The 20,889-nt window shown below is 41.8% G+C and overlaps 1 protein-coding gene and 1 long non-coding RNA gene across 2 annotated transcripts in view; one reads left to right on the forward strand and one right to left on the reverse strand.

The window, feature by feature from the left end:
* LOC131908421 (uncharacterized) overlaps nucleotides 1–20,889 on the forward strand; it is a 96,878-nt gene that overhangs the window by 37,707 nt on the left and 38,282 nt on the right. The window lies entirely within an intron of this gene.
* Fshb (follicle stimulating hormone subunit beta) lies at nucleotides 5,790–7,702 on the reverse strand. Its single transcript, XM_059259472.1, has 2 exons — nucleotides 7,544–7,702; nucleotides 5,790–6,020 (listed from the first exon to the last, which is right to left on the reverse strand). Exons 1-2 carry the CDS (start codon nucleotides 7,700–7,702, stop codon nucleotides 5,790–5,792), a joined length of 390 nt encoding a protein of 129 aa, XP_059115455.1.

Genomic DNA, 20,889 nt, shown 5'->3' on the forward strand with positions numbered 1-20,889 from the left:
ATCCTTAGGGTCTGGAAATCTGTGAACTAAAAAGACAAGCGAATGGCCTTGCTCTTCTGTAGCTAGTATTGAGTAATGAAGTAGGGAGGATTTCTTAAAGTAACACACTGTCCCAGTACCTCCTGTCTTCGTTAGGAAGAAGCACGAGAGGCATCTACTCCATGGATAAAGGATGAAGCAATGAAGACAGCCTATGGGGCGAGCTTTATGGGATGCAGGGTGTTCTGGTGAAAGCCAGTAGGAAGTTCTGTCCTTTTAACTAGTCTCTGGGTTCAGCTGCCTCTTGGGGTAGGGAGAAGAGAGAGAGAGAATGAGTTATAGAGGTAATCAGAATTAATACCGTGGCCTTCCGCACATGTTAGCTCAGGGCTAGCTTTTTATCCTGAAACTAGTACAGAATTCGAGCTGTTACTAGACTTGCTCCAAGCTGTGATTGGATCCTTGTGAGGCTGCCCAGAGCCGGAAGAGATCCTAATGAGAACAAATACAATGGACCTCAACTGAATGATATCCCACGGGGCAAGACTTTCTTGGCATGGACCCCAGAGTTCATAGATTTTCATTCTTGCCACTTCAGAAAGGATAGAGTTTCACTTTTGCAGAGAGGTGGAGCAAACAGAAACTTCTGATTGTTTTGACCTTAAAAAAAAAAAAACAAAACTATGCTGTAAAATAGTTTCTCTCCAATATAATTATAGCCATAGTGGACGCCTAAGCATTTGGTGTGTATTATCTTTCTAAATGTTGATAGTAGCTCTTTGGACTAGCTACTCAATTTTAAAAGTGATAAAAACAAGTCCTAATACAGTTGGCTGGCTAAATTGGCCAAGATTATTAGAAAGAGTCTGAGGTGGGTTATTTTCCAGTTTGCCACATTGTTTCTTTCCAGGGATAACTGCATAAACTTCTCAATAGAAATTGGTGTGTGATGCTGTAAAAATAAAAGAGGACTCATGATCCAAACCAATGTTAAAAGAGGCTTTCAAAATAAAGTTAGAAGACCATGAAGGGTTAGAGAGCTTACTCATATTTTGAGCTGTTGTCTGGAGTGAAGTTTGGTCATTTCCACCCTCTGTCTGCAAATGCTTAGGATGACCAGTGTCATAATTGTGCCTAGAGACTGAAGGTGTACCATAGGCAATTTTGAGACTTTTGTTTAATGAATATTTCTGTTTTGTTTTTTAGATCTCTTTCTTTATTTTCTTTTAGCCATGTACCTCTACTAAGTATCCTTCACATATTTTAATTACTTTGTAATCATTTAAGAACATTTTTCCTATGTAACCAATAGTTTCCCTACTGTCTTTGGACCATTGTTCTGACCAATGTGATGCAAATACAGTTCTTAAATAGTTTCTGAGTTTGAAATGACATATTTCTTCCATTCACTTATCATCACAACCTCTCTGAAGTAGACAATATTATGATATTTATTCTACTGTTGAAGAAACAAAAACCAGAGAATCTAAGTAATTGTTCAAAGGACATTTACTAGAGAAGATCCAGGAAGTAATTCTGGAGTCATTGCCCATACTGCTTCTAATGGAAAGGCTTGCTATTTTGATCTCTAAAATGACAGGCAGAAAGAAATGACTTTTTCATCATTCAAAGCACTCACTGCATTTTGTTAATATTAGCCTGCTTTTGATGTATCAATACATTGTGAATAATACAGCTGTGAGTTGTACACAATCCTAGATTGGAATGACCATGGTAGATTATCAATAACTATTGTCTTAATTACTTTTCTATTGCTTGAAGAGACATCAGCCCAAGGAACCTATTTTAAGAGAAAGCATTAAATTTGGGGCTTCCTTACAGCCTCAGGGTATAGTCCACTATCATCATGGTAGCATGCAGGCAGGTGCTGGAACAGTAACCGAGAGCCACATCCTGATCCATTGGGGCGCGGGGAGACACTTTGGGCTTGGTGTGGGCTTTTGAAACCTCAAAGCCAACCTCTAGTGACACACTTCCAACAACAAGGCCATAATTCCTAATTCTTACAATCCTTTCAAATAATGCCACACCCTTGTTACTAAGCATTCAAATATTTGAACCTATGAGGGCCATTCTTATTCAAAGCACCACAACTATAGTTTTTTATTTTCTTATTATTAATTTTTGTTCTTTAAAAACTTTATACAAGCATTTAATATATTCTTATACTCTATCTCCCCATATTCTGTTATCTCCTTCCCATCTTCTCCTTCCCATCTCTATCACCACCCCCTATCCTTGCCAGTCTTTTTCCTAGGTTCATGACTTTTGGTTCGGTGATCCATTTATCCTGGGCCATCTGTGTGACCATTGGGTTGTAACTATCCAGGGGAGACTGGTAGGGTCACATCTAAAGACAATGGCTCTTCGTTTCCCTGAATTTTTCAACAGCAAATTCTTCCTTAGCGAGAGATTTGACTCTGTGAGTTCTTCCATCATCCTTGTTGTTCAATAGGCCCATTCATGAGCAGGCCCAGGGCAAGTATCCATAGCTACTGTGAGTTCATGATTACGATGATTGTTTTTCACAGAAGATGGCATTTGACAGCTCTTATGTTCTTTCTAAGCCTCAGCATTCCCTGAACCTTACAAGGGGTGGAATAAATGTCTTGCTTAGGGCTGAGCCCCATTTGCCACTTATTCTCAGTCCCCGATGCAGCCATGAGTCTTTTCATGCATCACCATTCACTGGAAAGGGAGGCTTTTCTGATTAAGGCTGAAAGTAGCATTTGTCTATATGTACAAACATACAAATATTTAGAAGACAGTTTGATGCTCTGCCACTGTAAACAGACAACATTTAGTTCCCCCTTAGGGTCTATGACCCTCATCATAGATGAAGTTTACCAGACATTGATTTCATTTTTTTGGAGTGAGCTTCACGTCCTATCAAGGAGTGTTTGGTTATCCTCTGATCTAGTTTCCTTTTCTGCTGCTGCGATGAACACTATGGACAAAAGCAATTTGGGAAGAAAAGTGTTTATTTTGTCATACAGGTTATTGTCCATCACTGAGAGAATTCAGGACAGGAACTCAAAGCAGGAGCTTGAAGCAGAAACAGAGGGAAGCTGCGTAAGCCAGTAATGGCTGTGCATGGGAGGAACTTCCAGCTGACTGTGCATGGAAGGAACTCCAGTTCAGTTCCAGCTTGAGTTTTCTGTCTCATGAAACTCAAGTGTGTGGTATCTTCAGAAATAGGATCTGTTATCTGGTTCTGGTGAGCAACTAAGAGGAACAGCAAGAGCTTGTACTGTTTTGGGGGGCCTCTGGGACATCCCAACTAACAACTCATAATGGAATACCTTTCCTTCATTAGTAGGGTTTTTGTGTAATAATCCAAGGCTTCTAGGAGCAGTTTTTCCATGTAACAGTGGAATCTCCTGTCAAAAAACATTTAAAAAAATATGTTTTAAAATTTGGTTTCAAGATATTGACCTTCCATATTTTTAAATACCCCTTCATTTTAGTTAACCCTCTCCACCTGCCTTCTCGTCTCCCCCATTCCCTACCTCCTCCTTGCTAAACCTTTTTACTCCCTGTATTCCTTCTCTACATTCCTATTACCTGTAGTTTTATTTAAATCTCTGCAAAACTGATGTGCAGTAGAATAGGAGAGTGATCACAAGAGCCCCAAGACCAGGGTTCTAATCCTGATTCTGCAATGAACAGCTTCTGTGATTGATCTGAATGCTTAGGTACCTTCCAAGTTAGATCTAATCCTCATTGAGTTGGTGTGGTAGTTTGAATGAGAATGGTCCCCATAGTCTCATAGAGTTGAATGCTTGGTCACCAGGTAGTGGTACTATTTGGAAGGATTAAGAGGTGTGGCCTTGTTGGAGGAAATGTGTGACTAGAGGTGGGCTTTTAGGTTTTCAAAAGCCCAAGCCAAACCAAGAGTCTTTCTCTTCTGGCTGTAGGACTAAACTTCCAAAACTGAAAGCAAGCCCAAATGAAATGCTTTCTTTTATAAGAGTTGCCATGGCCATGATGTCTCTCCACAGCAGTAGAACACTTACTAAGACAAGTGATATTAATGAGGGCCTTCAGGAAGTTATATCATGCCAGAGGGGTCCTGGGAATGAGATTAATGTCTTTAAAGAGCATAGTTGAGAGACCCTGTTGCTGTTTCTATCATGTGGATGAATGAAAAGGAAGAAAGCATCCTCTTTGCAGCATAGAGAGGGCACTTGCTAGACATCAAGTCTTCTGGTATCGATTTTGGACCTTTGGCATCTAGAACTGTGAGTAATATGTTTCTATTGTGTTTATCTTACCTAAGACTGACCCAGCTAAGACAGTGATCTTGCTGACTCACTTAACTTTACTGAGCTGCAATTCTTCTATCTCCAACATTCAAGAAATAAACCAGAGAGCCTCCAGGGTATCTGTCCACTCTCATTTCTGAGCTTTCCCTAACATTACATAAAAACGATTTCAAAATAATGACAAAATGCTTTTAGAAATGCAAAAAACCATAATATTTAATATTTCCAAAGATGAAAATAGATAATTTTTGTAGAAACACTAGGATTATACTTAAAGACTTTTTTCTAACAATGTTATAAACATAACAACATGTAAGTTATCTGTATATGAAACAATCAAACTTTGACTTTTGTAAGTAACATTTTATTAAAAAAATAAGATTTAAATAAATTAGTCGAACATCGTAACTATAAAGTAAGTACATCACTAAAAGAGTTAACATCTCTAAAAGAATTAAACTCATGATGTGTTTTCAGTGTCTACTTTGAAAGGAACAAAGATTTGGGAGAACATGAATTGGAAAAAGCAAAGAAGTAGGGTGTCCTAGAAAAGAGTAGTTTCCCCCTAATGGTTAATTATCTATAACCATTAATTTATACAGGTGTATTTGTAGGTAAACTAACTGTATTTATTCAATTGCTGAAAGTGCTTTAAACCTACTTCCAAATCTTTACACTCCGCATGTGAGGGAAAGCTATCAAAATCGCCTGTCAAACACTGTCACTCTTGTTTTCCTCAATTCCAAAAGGGAGTTCGGCAGGACCCTAGTAGCGTTTGATAATTTTTTAAAGTAATGAATAAACATGGACTAATATCCACAGTCCCAAATTAGTTTTTTCTTTCCTGTTAAAGAACTCGGTGGGTTGCCACCAAGTTCTGAGCTTTGTCATTTCCTCCTGTCCGCATCTTCATGAGACAATGCAGAGACGTTTGATCCTGTCTCAATACTCCACATGCTTCAGAAGAGCTGAGTAGCCTGACCTTGCTGGGCCAGCTTTCCTCAGCCAGCTGCATTTCCCTGCAAGTGGCATGTCTGGTCTTCTTTTACTTGAGGAAGCCATTGAGTTTCCCATTTAATTCCATGCAGAGTTTGGGCCTTAAGCTTGCGATCACTCTGTAGTCTCTGAAAGTCTAGCAGAAGACTGTGCTAGATTTAGTTCTTTCACAGACTTCCACCTTCCCTCCTTCCCTCTGGACTCATGCATCCCTCTGTCTAAAAGGAAGGGATTGCCCTAGATGGCTTCTAAGACAGTGGAAGAGGAAAGTTCTCACAAAGCTGTACATTGAGAGTGAATAAAGCGTAGGTAACCAACATATGGATAGAGGGATGAGTGGTGGAAGAGTCCTGGCCCCTGTACTCCTGGTCCTGAGCTCGCTCCTCTTCCCTGTCAGGACAGTGACACCAGTGGGAATGATGGTTCCTAAGCCAGTGGTTTGCAGCCCCAGCACAGAGCAGACACAGACATTTTGGATATGGTGGTCCTTCAGGACAAGGGTGGGCAAACTGAAATGTCCGTTCTTCATTATTCTTTCATTTCACCAAAGGAGCAGTAGCTGGGTCCCAGGCCTCGCACAGTGCAGTCGGTGCTGTCACTGTCACACTTGCCACAGTGACATTCAGTGGCTACTGGGTACGTGTAGAGGGAGTCTGAGTGGTGAGCACAGCCAGGCAGTCTTATGGTCTCATACACCAGCTCCTTGAAGGTGCATATTTTCTGGGTGTTGGGTCTGGCTGGGTCCTTATACACCAGATCCTGAGGAGTTCAGGAAAGGGAGGATTAGGATAGGCTATTTTGAAGTTTCCGTTCAGGTTAGTCAAAATGAGACAATAATTTAATACTACATGCTTTTGCATTTACTCATTAAAGCCCACATAACGCCATAGACCACCTATGCAGTGTACTTCCTTTCCTAATTCTTCTGGAACATTTCTTGATTATTCTGGAAGTCTTACAGAAAATTAAGTCATTTCTTTCCTAATCCCCATGGCCATATCAGAACATTAGTTATTTGTCAAAATGCAAAGGAACGTTGAATTTCAGTGTAGAAGAATGATGAAAAGAGACATAATGACTTGGAATTTCAGTTGCCTTTTCATACTTAGTGGAAAGCTATATTAATGACAACTTAAACTACAAGTATCACAGCTTAACTTTCAGAAAATGTATATATTGTTTACATTTATAAAATAGTAAAATAATATGATGTGAATACTAATGCTTATCATGTTTATGAACACCCTTGTAAGAGGCGGATTATTCCATTGCTCAGCAGACGTCTTTTCCCTTTTAAGTGCTGTTTACGGTGCAGTGCTATGAGCTTCAAAGGACATATACTCTGCCTATAAGAATTTTTTTTTCAAAATCAAAAATTGTTCATTTTAGGACTTTCCAGTGGAAAATTTATTTGTGTGGAGGGGAGAAAATGAGGCTGCTGCTCATTTTATTTTAGTGACACGCTACCCAATCAATAGCCCCAGAAAGGGGCAGTAAATTGTATAGTAAGCAGAGTTTGGTTGAACTCTTTTATCATTGGATAAAGTGTACCTCATCAGAAAGTTCTATTTTTCTCAGTTTGTGGTATGAAACTCTCCATGAACGAGAAGGTAAAATGGGTTAAAAAAGAGGCAAGTGAGAGGTGTCTCTTTACTCGTATTGATGCAAAGAAGGGGTGTTAGTTCCGGCTGGTGACTTAATGCCTCTGTGTCTCCGTCCTCTCAAAGACTTAGAAAAATAAATGGGGCTATGTTTGTGAATTTAAAAATCCTGCCAGGATTGACTGTGTTCTCAGGCTACTTAGAGGCAGTATGTGCAAGCAGAGCTAAGGACAATTTTTATAAGGCACTATTTATGTCTTCATGTGACATCAAAACATATTTGGAATTATCTCAAGACCCTAAAGATAAAGATTGCCTTTAAAAAACATTGTTGTTCTCTTATGGTTATATATATATATATATATATATATATATATATATATATATATATATATATATACCCTATTTACCTCTCTACATATAAAATATGGCATAGAAATTCTTTATATTTAGAAATAGTCAGTATGTTACCAAGTTTATCCAATTCCAAGGTTTTCTAAGTTCACCCAAATAAAACCCCAGCCTCAAACTGACATCCTAATTATAACTCCATTTACAGCACAGATACGATTAATTAGGGAACTATTGCTTGGGAAATTAAAATATTGATAAAGTGGGAATTCATCAAGCCTGCCTGATACAGCTCCCCAGCACCCGTCTCCAGCAGAGCACAGGACCTACCCTGGTGTAGCAGTATCCGGCACACCAAGTGGTGTTGATGCTTATGCAGAAACGACACTCTTCTTTCTCTACTGCGATGGTGATGTTGGTTAGCTCACAGCCCTGGCAGCAGATTGCTCTCCAGCACCAGAGTAGGATGCAAAATTGTATCGACTTCATCTTGGGCTGGGAAGGAAGCAGCTATGTCCTGTTAGCAAGAGAGAAGTCATATAATTAAAATCACTGTGAAAACTGACCAGCTGAGAAACAGTTAGCCCTTTCATTCTTGAACGTTCTGCTTGAGCAAGGGCTTTTACTTTTTTGCTTCCTGGACCAATATTCCTCCTTCTTTTTTTTAGGTTGTGGGCTGGATGAGGTTATGGTAGGGTAAAAGTAGAAACATATAGATAAAAATTCCAATATGATGATTTAACCAAATCAGTATTTAAGATGAATTTATTACCATCTTAAAGTGATTATTCCAATCAGGTAACTGTGATCCTTCTATTTGCTGCTTCATTAACAGTTTTAAAGACTAGTTTGTTTAAAAGGAAGAAAATTTTCTATAACAGAACTATTTTTTCATTTTTAGCACCATTTAAACATGTTTGCCCACAACCCTTAACAAGGAGTCTATTTCAGAAGCTGGGCAAACTGGTCTATAGGTGAGACTCTTGATGCTAGTGCATTGACCGTATTCAAGAAGCCAAGTTAACAAGAATAAGTTTCTATACAGCAGTGACAGAGAATGGTCATTCCTTCTCTAAATCTGAAAAGTCTGCAATTTCCAAAGTAGCTGTTCTTTCTGCACCAAGGGCTGAGACTCACCGTTTTAGGTAGCTGTCTTTTCTGGGGAAAGCTGAATACTGAGTAAAGTCACACATCCCCTTTTATACAAAATTAACACCCCGTGGATTTACTGGGTGTTAGAATGACCAATACTAAAGCAAAGCCTCCTGTTCGGTGAATCAGTGTTTAGACGGACAGGGAGATCAAGCCTTGCCAATGTAGTCTAAACGCCATAGAGCAGCAAATGCTATCAGCGATGATGATTTCTGTACAAATCGAATTTGATATGGTAGCACGCCCACTCCTTTACCTTGCTAAATTAAATGTGGCTCTGGAGTCTAGACTGTTCTTTCTGATTTTTAACTTGGAGAACTCAGAATCCTTTCCAAGCATTGCTTTGGCTCCATTGAGAAGGTACACCAAAATATGTCTAATCAACTGTTCTAAGAACAGACTGAACTCTAAAGATGGGATGGGTAAACATGTAGGCTTGGGGAAAACCTAAGATGGTCTGCATAGACATACTGACCTTGAGGTGCCCATAATACACTTAAATAGACTGGTGAGTCTGGAGTTTAGAGAAATATGTTGACTGAAGATGTAAATTTGGATGTTGATGGCAGGGGATGAGATTATCAAGGGAGTGGATTTAATGAGAATAGAGGAGTTGAATCTTGTTAAACTTCAATATTAAAATGTCAAGGATACAATGAGTTTCCTTCCTCTTCATCCTCTTTGTTTTTTTCCTCTTCTCCTTTTCTTCCATTCAAATGAGGTCTAGAAGAGTTATTGAGGGAGGTATGGACTGAAGGGAATGTGGTGTCCTAGAAGCTAGGTAAAGAGAACATATCAAGGTAGAGGAAGGGACAAGTTAGTCCAATGCTGCATAAGAGGAGGGCTAAGAATTGCACAACAGATCTCACAATTTAAAGATCTAATCCTCAGCTAGAGAAGTTGAATGGATGGAAGCTATGACCTGGTGTTTGTTTAAATGGTCAGGAAGAGATGACATGTAGGGAGCATAGACAATTCCTTTAAGAATTTGGTCACAAGCATCAGCAAGAAAACTGGGTAATTGGGGCAATGTAGAAGTAGAGAAAAAATAATTTATTGTTATTTTTACTTTTATGGGGGGAAGTACATGCCTGTTCATATAGAGATGAGAATGTTTAAATGGAATGAAAACCAGTAAACTGGAGAGATTGTTGAGTGTCCGTAAAGACAAGAGAACAGATGGTTTTTAGAGCACATATGGAGGTTCTAACTTTAGGTAGGAACATGGGGAGCTCAACTCCCAACCAAGCAGGAAGGCAGAGCTCAATGGTGAATGAACAGGTGTGGCAGGTGGGTGAGTATGGAGGGAGGGTAGGTGTGATAGCTGAGCAGGTGTGGAGGGAGGGCAGGTGTGGAGGGAGGGCAGGTGTGGAGGGAGGGCAGGTGTGGAGGGAAGGCAGGTGTGATAGGTATAGATGCTTATGGGCAAGAATCATGGTGATAGGCTATAAGCTGGCCTCTGATTAATTTCCTTTCCCAGTAAAACTGGGAACATAAAACAGCAGCCATAGCGATCATTTGGTAGTAAGGACAAAGGGTGCTGAGAATTATGGAAGTCTTTCTAAAGGAGTCTTACCATTGGTATCGCTCTTAGTAATCTCTTGTATTTTGGAGTCAACTCTTTACATGTACTTAATCTGTATTCACAAAGTGTATTTATGTGGCCATATATCAATTTCTATATTTCAATAATTCATGTATATGTAGTTTTAGTCATTCCTGAAATATGTACTTAAAATATTAGCAACTTCTTTACATTAGTGCCCACGGATCCCACAACGCATAAGCAGATTAAATATGTGTTCATATATAATCCTGACAGCAACCTTTTGAAGGACTTATTACTCCCTTTTGAGAGATGTGGAAAGTGAACCGAGCAAGGCTACACACTTGCTGGGGTGCAGCTGGTCTGGCCTGCACTCGGTCTCGCTGCCTCCACATCTGGAGCACTTCTCATTGAGCCATGCAGATTTGGGGTGGGGTACAGTTCTCATCGCTCACTTGTTTTTGGAGAGGGGTCAAGACAGACGCTCTCAAACAGCAGTGGCAACGTTAGGTGCAAGAGCAGGCACGAGCTCTGAACAAAGTTCATTTATTTTAAATGAAAAACATATTTAAGAAGCCGTTCTAAGGGTCAATATTGTAATTTACAGTTACATTTGGTTCAGAGTTCTAAAATAACCCCATTCTCCTTGTCTGTTCAAGAAGCCCCAGATCTGTCTCAGTTGCATGCCTAGCTTAGTTTATCTATTAGTTCATATATTTCTTAAGTGATGCCAGTGGCTCACTGGGTACTCTTAAACTTTTTTAATCTAATTTGATTTTTTTAATCTAATTGAAAAAAAAAATCATTGTGTACTGTGCAGGTCTTCCTTCGCCTGCTGGCTGTCGGTGCATTCCCTTTTCTTGTTTTGTTCTGCTGTTTTGGGAGGAAAGGCATCTACAAGGTGCACTTCTCATAGTGTGAGAGGGCCTTTACCTTCCCAAGGGGAATGGTTAGTAAGGAGAAGAGGAAGTGTGGGCTTCACTCGCCCTGTGTTCTGTTTCCTTTACTTTATGACCGTATCTACTGGTGTGACTACTGGTGTGACTGCGTTCTCCTGATATGCACAGATTGCAATGGACAGCTCCTCTCTGTGGCAGGCCCAGGCTCCTCTCTGTGGCAGGCCCCAGCTCTTCTGAGGAAATTCCAGATGTTCTTTGGGTCTCCCCTGAGGTTTTCTCTTTCTGGCCTCTGGCATTTCTCTCGGCATTCTTCTGTCCCATGGGTAAGGAGGACTTCTCTGGATTGACGCACATTCCTATGTAGCGTCTCAGCAATTCCTTGGGGCTCCTGTGTTTATCAGGTATGTTTTCTTGACTGGTCTCTGGTTAATATAGCTACTGTTGGCTTTCAGTCCTCCAGAAAGAAAATCTACTTGGGGCTGAGTATAGTAACATTAGTTCACTGTTTACTGAAATTTTGAACAATATTTAGGAAAACCTACTACTTCACTCTTTATTGGATTGAGCCTCATCCACATTTTGCAGTCCCCAGTGTTTGCTCTCAGCCTAGTATTTTCTGTTTCTTTTCTTTTGAGTCCTTACCTCAGTGGCGACATACATCCTACATCCTAACGGCAGACTTCTGAGAATCTGGATAAACCAACTTCTCCAAGTCTTAACATGTCAGAGCTTCTGTACACGTGTGCTCCATGTTGCAGTTCCTTCTTTGATTTGCAAAGGGGGTTTTCAAGTAATTCATTCATGCTTGAGTTTAAAGCAGGGAATTATTTGAGCTGAAATCCTGAGAAGTTATCTGTTCTCTACAGTGAATTTTTTTCCCCTCCCTATTTTCTTTTGTTCACATGAAGTACGTTTTTTTTCCTTTTTTTATTAAGAAATTTTTTTCATTCATTTTACACACTAATCAAAGATCCCCCCTTCCCTCTTCCTGTGCCCCAAGCCTACCCCTCCCAACCCATCTCCCTTTTCCCCCCACAAGAAGACAAGGCACATCCAGAGGGGACAATGTGCCCATGGGGAGGCACATCCAGTAGAGGGAAGTCCAAGCTCTTCCCCCTGCCTCAAGGCTGCACAAGGTGTTCCATCATAGGTAGTGGACTCCAAAAAGCCTGCTCATGCACCAGGAATGAAATGTACATTTTGAAATGTAAAGCTTTAAATGTTTAACGTATTTTGGGTTTTGCTTTATTTATTCTTGAAATTACTTTAATTTTTAAAATTTACTTACTTCATTTAGGCCACAAAGTAATAAATAACTATGTGATATAATGTCCCTACAGAAACTGCCTAATTCTGTTGTTTTAGCCCCCTTGAATGATCCAGCAAGAATAGAGTTGACCTTTGATGCCCAATTATAGCAGACACCAATCACATGTAGTTATTTTGGGTTTGAAATTTGGTTAATAATTAAAATGCTTTGTTGGGTCTAAAATAGATGCTGGACCTTAAAACAAATGAAGAAAGCATCTAAACTCTCACATTAATTACTTTGTCTTTATTATGTTAGAAATGACATTCATTTAGATACATGAACCTAAGTAAACTATGAAGTGGAAATCTTACCTGTTCTATTTTAACTTTGGCCTTGCTTTCAAATGTGGTAATTGGAAATAATTGAATTCTAGAATGGCTCAAATTTGATTTCTGTTGGCTAATTCTAGCATGTGACTTGGTGGCTAATGAGGAAGTTTACAGAGGTTGCTAGATCTGCTTGCTGGTCTAAAGTCTGGTTCACATGCATTGTACATTGCCAGGCAGGGCCAGCTGATACAGGCACAGCAAATAAGAAAACGAAAAGCCCACTGTTTGCCCATGCTCGTCAATATGAAGACAAAGTATGTATTTGGTGTTTTTCTGGGAAGAGGTCAGGAGAGTCAGTCTTTGTACTAAACTTCTTTTTCTTCTCCACAGGGCCTGCCAGCTGGGGATTTAATTTATTTCATCAGAGGGGACAATGGCACAGTAGGATGAAAAGAAATGCTTATCTCTGTTGTAGTTTCTCTCTTCAGAGAAAAGTAGACCAAACTGGCATAGACTTCTCCCGATAGAGTGCCTTTAAAAGCAGTAATAGCACTCTGAATAGTCCATGATGGTATTCCTGTAAAAAGTCAGTCTGTTTGCCAGTCACCTGATAATGCACGAAGCTAAAAATATTTCCTAGGCTTACAGCAATTAGAACATGCATAGAGTAAGCATTCTGCAAATACATATGGATTTCATTTCCATTTTGACGCTGGTTGGCAGTTTTCTAGAAAGTAAAGAACAAGGTACACAGAACGCATTGTCTGTTCAAGTAACTAGCAATATATTGATGATTGATATGGGCTATACTGGAAGAGTAGCCGTATATTGACAGTTCTTCTCGGTACAGAACACAATTCCCCTCTAGCTGTTTTATACCATTTTGACTTTGGAAATAGCATCTTATTTACATGCATGCACACATATATAGGACACTGGGATAATAGCTTATCATGCTTCCACACCTTTAATCTCATGCATACCCTTTGCGGAAGGCATTATAGCCTTCACTTTACAAGGTACAAGTGTTGGAGCCATTAATTTGCTAAATGCACATTATACCACCAAATGTTTTCAGCCACCTTAGGAAGGGGGTATTGTCAGCATCTCCACATTACAGATGTACTACGTGTCAGAAGTAGGTGTGAAGATGCTCACTGGAATAGTAAGTGCAGAGCCTGTACGGAGACCCAATATTCCTGCCACTACTTCTGTTATGCAATGATTTACTAGAGAGAGTGGCCCACTCGGTGAGAAGCACCCAGAACTGGGGAGAGATCGTCCTTACTACCTAGCTTCAATCAACATTGTGGGCTTTCTTACATTTTGGATAACCTTGCCAGATAAGAGACAGCCAGTTGTGGAGACCGAGGAAACAAATCTCAGGAAGATGACAAAAGTAAAAGGCAAGGAAAGTATAGTGAATCATTAATTCAAGGGGGCTCGAGAGAAAGCTAGACTTTAACCAATTGACTCCCATTGGATATGTAAGTGATGAACTCGGATGAGGTCTCACAAATGTACTATTTTAGTCAATTCAGTCCTCACAACCATGAACTGAGTACTGTCATCACTCCCATTTTAGGGATGAGTAAACCAGAACATGGACAGTTCAGACGTCTTTACTATTTTTCTTGTTGCAGGTAAATAGAGGCGCTGTCTCTCAGGGTCTAGAGCCTTAATGTCTGCCTACCACATTCTTCTACCTCCTGCTCTCAGCAGAGTAAAATTTAGCCCATTTAGTATCAATACCTTCACTCTTCCATGCTCTTTAAGACAAAGTGTGTGTGTGTGTGTGTGTGTGTGTGTGTGTGTGTGTGTGTGTGTGTGTGTATTATGCTATGTGTAGTGCATACATGCATTCATGAGGTCATGTACATGTGAATGCCTGAGGTCACTGCCATATGTCTAAACTCAGTTCCGCTCTGCCTTTATTATTTGAGACAGAGTCTCCCACTGAATCTGGAGGTTATAAATTTAGCTGTCCAGTGATCTTCAGGGATCTGCCTGTCTCTTCCCTCCCAAGTCTTGAGGCTACAACCACACAGCCACACACCTGGCTTTTTAGGTGCATGCTGCCAATCTGAAATCAGGTACTAACACTGTTGGAGCCGTTCCCCAGTCTCTTTAGGATGAATTTCAGCTTCACTGTGTGTATGTTTATATTTACATAACTGTGAGCGGTATTGCTATGGGTTAGATACCTTTACAGTGTGCCTCTCAAACATTCATGTGCTAGCAGCTTGGTTCTTGTTGTATTAATGTCAAGATGGTGGAACATTTAGAAGGTGGTTCCACCAGTTTACCAATGAGAGGTGTTTAGTTCATAGGGGTGCAGTTCTTGGAGGGGCTGGGCATTTTGGACAGCCTATCTTTCCGGTACTTTTCAACAGGGCCAGAAGCAATAGCAGTGCTCACCGGATGGAACATTCCAGAAATGACAACAAATCCATCAGTCAAACAAACAAAAGTGCCATCTGATATGGTGATTGTTTGACTTGTCCTAAAAGGTTGGGATCACTACCTTTGAAATTCAGAATTACACAGAGGACCTGGTGCAGACCCAGGAAGGCCCCCTGCTTGCTGCTTCAGCCTGGGAGCCCATGTGAGGCCTGCTTAGTCGATTTAGTGGGCCATGTTCTCCTGGTGTCCTCATCCCCTCTGACTCCTACAGTCATTCCTCCCCCTCTTCTGCGGGATTCCCTGAGATCCAAGAGTAGGGACCTGGTGGAGATCTCCAATTTAGGTACTTTCTCCACATAATTTCTGTCTCTGAGTCTCTCTGCGTATGTTACGACTGTTAGCTTGGTGTTTTTGTGGGACTCCTAACAGTCCCAAAGAGACTGGGAGTGACTCTTTTGCCTGCTCTGGAGACTTTTTTCTGCCTGTTGGGTTGCCTTGTCCTGCCTCGATATGAAGGCTTTTGCCTTGTCTTATTGTATCTTGTCTTTTTCATGTTTGGTGGTTTTCTCTTGGAGGCCTGCTCTGTTCTGAAGGGAAACAGAGGGGGAGTGAATCTGGGGAAGAGGGGAGGTTGCGGGGAGCTGGGACTAGTGGAGGGAGGGGAAAGTGTGGTTGGGATGTATTATATGAGAGAATAATCTATTTTCAACTAAAAAAAAAAAACAGAATTACTAGAATCTAGAACTTTGCCTGAAGAAAACAAACCATGTTCTAATCTCATATCTACTACTAATCATTACATGTTAGAGAATGTTTAGACATCCAATTGATGACATCATTATAAATATTGGTACTTTCTAGGTCACTTCCCATGCCCCCAAGTCACCTGTTTCTTTTGTCTATTGGCTACTTATATTTCATATTTCACCAAATGGGACCTGAAAGTAGAGTGAATATACTGTTGAAGATTCATAGGAGATACAAGGTAACTTATTGCTTAAATTTCACTTTGCATGGGGAATTACTTATATCTTATTTCAAAACTTACATTTGGAACTGGATATGTGGCTCAGTTGATAGGATGCTTGCCTGGCATGCACAAAGCTCTGGGTTTGAGGCTCAGCACCACAAGAAACTGAGTGCAGTGCACATCTGGAATTCCAACACCTGGGCAGTGAAGGCAAGAGGATCAGACATTCAAGGTCATCCTTATGTATTTAGTTTGAGGCCAGCCTGGGCTACACAAGACTATCTCAAAAACAAACAAGCAAATAAACAAGAACATTGCTATCTCCTTTATTACCTCACTTTGTTCTGAATCAGCCCTGGGGATGATCCTTAAAGACTGCAGGACTGACAGGATTGCTGAGTGACTTGCCTATATTTACACCAAATGGCGAAATTTTGACCCACTGTTCAACTCTTTATAAAAGTCACGTAATTTGAGTCATCCTGTTATAGGTGGCTCCAGAGTTTATTTGTAGCACGGAAAAAACCCCCAGCAAATCCAGGAACATCATGTGACAGGGATTAATGGCTTTCTTCCTGTGTATCTCTCTGCTTCTGTAGGAAGAGGATTTCTATCTGGCCCATGGCTGCTTAGAACTGAGAAGATGCTTCCTTCCCCTTTGCAGTTAGACACGACTGTGTTCTGAGTAAAAGGATCTAAATAAAATGCCATGTAGCAGCTCTGGGGCACCCCCATTCCTACCCCTGGAGAATAGGTCTCATTGAATAGCCCAGACTCGCCTTGAACCCATGATCCTCCAGTCTCAGCCTCCCAAGTGCTGGGATTACAAGTGTACACCACCATGTGGCTCTCCTTCCTATCGGAAAGCACAGGACGGGAGCATTCCCCTTCTTAAAGCCTCCGTCTCCATGGGAAGCGACCATTTTCTCTTAGGTTCACAGGGTTCAGTAGTGGGGTTGGGACACTAGAAATCACCTGAGCCTCCCAGGACTTTTCAGAGCAAAGCTACCGGTCCGGGCCTCTATCGCACAACTTTATGACTTTAGGTGAGGGGGAAACAATTTTTTGTTTTTAATTTTCTTTTACAAACCTGATTTTTTAAATTGATTCTTTGGAAATTTCACATCATGCACCCTAATCACACCCATCTCCCAGTCCCGTTACATCTGCCTTTCACCTTTGTAGTGTCCTCTCCAAAGGAACACTAAAAAGGAAATAATAAAAATAAGATAAAGACAAGGGAGAGGAAAAAAATAAATAAAAAACCAAATATCAATTTCAATTAAAAAACAAACAACAGTCCAACAAAAAAACCCAAGCAAACAAGCAAACAAAGAAAACAAAATGAAACAAACAAACAAACAAACAAAAAACCCCAAACACTTCTCTCCTCCGTCTTTGCCTCTTCCCCCATCTTAGTGGCACTGGGAGGTTCTGTGCATCATGCAGTAGACCCTTTTGTCCACACAGCTTTCCTGGCAAACGTTCATTGTGTCATAGGTTGTTGGTCAGGTTCAAGGCCTCTGGCCTCCAGCACATCATCAACACTGGACCCCCAAGGAAACTCCCGGGGCATCCAGCTGTTGCCTGAGTCATGTAGACCATGTGACCGGTCTCTGCACGCACTCCAGCAGGTCATAGATGGGGTAGATGTTCGGGTGTGCAGGCTCAGAGCCCTGGATGTGTACCTGGGTGGCTGCTGAATTGGTCGGTTGGGGCCACTGGGACCACTCCCTTTAGGTGAAGGGTGGGACCATCTTTTCCAAGTTTGAGGGCCCAGACAGGTCTCCTATTAGGGGCTAGGCCAGGTTTCCTGTGCCGGGGTCATCTGGGTCCATTACCCCAGGGCTGGGGAGGGATGGGGTCAGCTCTCAGGTGAGGAGGAGGCAGCTCTCCCCAGGCCTGTGAGAGGCAGGGCTAGCTGAGTGAGGCCCTTTTACTTCAACTCATGGTTCAATACATGGTTCGTTTGGGCCCCAGGGGTAACATGGGTGATGGACATCAACACAGACCAGAGTTGCGGCAGAACCATGAGCATCAGCAGCGGCTTAGGCCGGATGTCACCATGGCCCCAAGTGGCAGTTTAGACCTCTCAGATGGGTATGGGCTCAGCAGCAGAGTGGTCCCTGGACTCCAATATGGTCCCAGGAGGTAGTAGAGACCCCAAGAAGTCACACGGCTTCTGATGGCAATAGGAGCCACAGAATTCAACACAGACCGTGACTGCAGTACGGCCACAGATCCAGACATGGCCCCCGGTCACAGCTTGGGCCCAGCCAGACATCAACATGGCTCTGGGTAGTATTGCAGGCCACCCAGATCTGCATGGTCACTATGGAAACATGATCCTTGGGTACCAATATTGCCTCAGGTGTTGGCCTAAACCCCGGTTTCTGCGCTGCCTTTGGTGATAACCTGAGCCATGGACATTGATGTGGACCCTGGCTGTGGTGGGGCCATGGAACCACAGCACTCTGCAGCAGCCCTGGCCAGATGACTCCATGACCATGGGTGGCATCACAGGCCACTCAGGTTGGCATGGCCCTGGCAGCTGCATGTCCCTGGAACCCCAACATTGCCACAGGTAGTAACCCAGAAACAATGCATCCTTGTGGCCTTTTGGTGGGAATGTGGGCCATAGACATCAACAAAGACCCTGGATGTGGTAGGACCACAGACCCAGACATGGTCTTCAGCAGCCTCTTGGGCCCAGATGTCACCATGGCCCTGAGCCACCTCTCCAGTCTGCCTATGGGACTGACTCCCAACTCCCCATTTCAACCCAATGCTGGAAGGAGAGTCTTTCAGCATAGCCCACTAACACGAAGCTACTAGAGACATAGAAGCAATATTGGTTTATATGTCTTCAGCTGTGAAGAATTTTCAAAGCCCAATACACCATAGAAAAGCTGGGAAGAAAGGCATCTATGGTTTTGGTGTGGGAGGAGTCAGAGGACATTGATAGGCCAGGGGCAGAAAGGCAGAACATGCAGCTTAGAAGGACAGTACAGAGAGAAGGTTCCTGGGTATTTAGCTCAATTAGGATCAAGTGACAAGGATCTCGAGGAGATATTTGGATGATTTTCTATGGGTATTCTTGAGATACTCACAAATGTTTTCTTCTCTGTATTGAGTTCATTTACCCTTACATCTTCTCTATATCATAAGCAGTAGCAAAACCTATGTTATAAAATGGGCATGTCTGTGGAGGTATTGCTTTTATGGGAAATAGCCTGTAGGTAAAATGAGCACCGAGGAAATCCATTTTTGAAAGTAGATTAGACCATCTTGAGGGGGAACTCATGCTTATCAGAGAAAGATGTGTGGGTGCTGGTTTGGAGACTGGTTTCAGGAAAATGGAAGTACTATTTTCTTCAAGAGGATGTGACAAAGTATGGTTCAAAGTTAGAGGAAGAAGAACATTCTTCTCTCCCAGCAGGAAAGCCAACATCTCTTTCGTCTCATCTGTCTGTGCTCCAACATTTTTGATCAGGCTTTTGACACACGGCTGACTTCAACTGCTGTGGGGGAATGTATTGACGTAGGGAGCCAGAGCAGCGGATGCCATAGGTAAACTAGGGAATCTGGGCTGCTGGTAGCATCCTTGTGTAGATCTCCTGGGGAGCTGAGGACCTCCTAAAGAGATGGCATTAGGGTTCTCACCGAGGAGGTAGGAAAAGGAGGTTGTTCAAACCATCAGAGTCTGGACATACAGGGGAGTAGAAGAATGAAGAGCCATCAAAACAGTGCACTTCCAGGCAAAATAGAGCAAGCACAAGGCTTGCACAGGATCAAGCCAGCTAAAATCCCAGCACGAACGGGGGAGGGGTTCATGAAGTCCCACATCTATCTAAGGAGCTGTTGATAAGTCAATGCATGGCTGCTAGAGGAGGGAGAGTCAGGGAGAAGCAGTGAGGGGAGAGGAGAGGAACTAGAATGGGGGTAGATTTGATCCAAATGCACCATATGCATTTTTGAATATTAAATAAGATATCAAAACACAGGAAGAGTGAGAAAGGCCTTGGAAAACTGAGCACGCACTGCCTTCAAGAGCTTATTGTGTAAGGAAACATGAAAGCTACACAGTGACACCCGAGCAGTTTAGGCTGTGGTTTTATGCAGAGAAGGCTGTGGACTCCAGTGAACCAGCCTGAGAAGTTGGCTGTCGGCATCCTTCAAGGGATCAGAATGCTGGGGAAACTGAAATGATTAACGTTTTCAAAAACAGAAGAATCCAGGTTTCAGTCAATGATCGTTCTTCTTACTTAGATTTTAAAACGTCTGGTAGGGTTTTCAGAGCCCAAATCCACCACTAAATCCCTCTGTAGGTACTGTGGTGTTTTCATCCACTGTCGTCGACTCCCAGACCAGTAAATGTCCTCTAATATGCTAATAAAATCGGTTTCAGTTATGTTCCAACTTTTTCCTTTGAGCAATTGCTTTTGATGTGACATCTCTCTAGCCTTTATTATTTTAAAAGATATGAGCCTGAAAGAATAGTTAACTAAAAAACACAGTTCTTTTGTGTGGACTGGCACATTTAAGGATCAAAAGTAGGTCATAGGGCTTTTGAAGTGGGTGCAGAGTAGATTTGTGATATAGTGATGCGGATTCTGGAAGATGACAAGCAGCTTAATTTTAATAAACTAAGTTGACCCTAGAATGATCAAAGATATAATAACCCGTTTCGATCTGTAAGTCGGAACAGGTAGGCAGGAGGCAATAAGGAGTATGTGGCATCAGAAGCTGCCTGGCTTCAGCTCTTGTAACTCTTCCGTGGCCTTAGCATCCTTCCATACATATGAAATACCCACAACTTACACACACTCAGTGCTCTGGAGAGGCTTTCTGACTCCCCAGAATCTTTCCAGTTCTGTAAGTGCAAAGTGTTGTCATTAATAACACACAGATCATAACAGCAATCACTCTGTTGAAGAGATACCTGCATTCCTGTGCTTGTTCTAATACTATTCACAAGAAGCAAGATATGGAGGCACTATAAAATGTCTAAATGTTTATTCCCAGCTGAATAGCAAATGGAATATGGACGGACACACACACATACACACACACACACACACACACACACACACACACACACACACACACACTGCAGCCTTTCAAA

Source organism: Peromyscus eremicus, chromosome 4, assembly GCF_949786415.1.
Source record: "Peromyscus eremicus chromosome 4, PerEre_H2_v1, whole genome shotgun sequence".
Taxonomy (NCBI): Eukaryota; Metazoa; Chordata; class Mammalia; order Rodentia; family Cricetidae; genus Peromyscus; species Peromyscus eremicus.

Coding starts and splice junctions, on each gene's coding strand:
- Fshb (XM_059259472.1), bottom strand. CDS start 7,702: ATGAAGTCGATACAATTTTGCATCCTACTCTGGTGCTGGAGAGCAATC. Junction 6,021..7,543: donor CCGGATACTGCTACACCAGG/GTAGGTCCTGTG, acceptor TGAACTCCTCAG/GATCTGGTGTATAAGGACCC.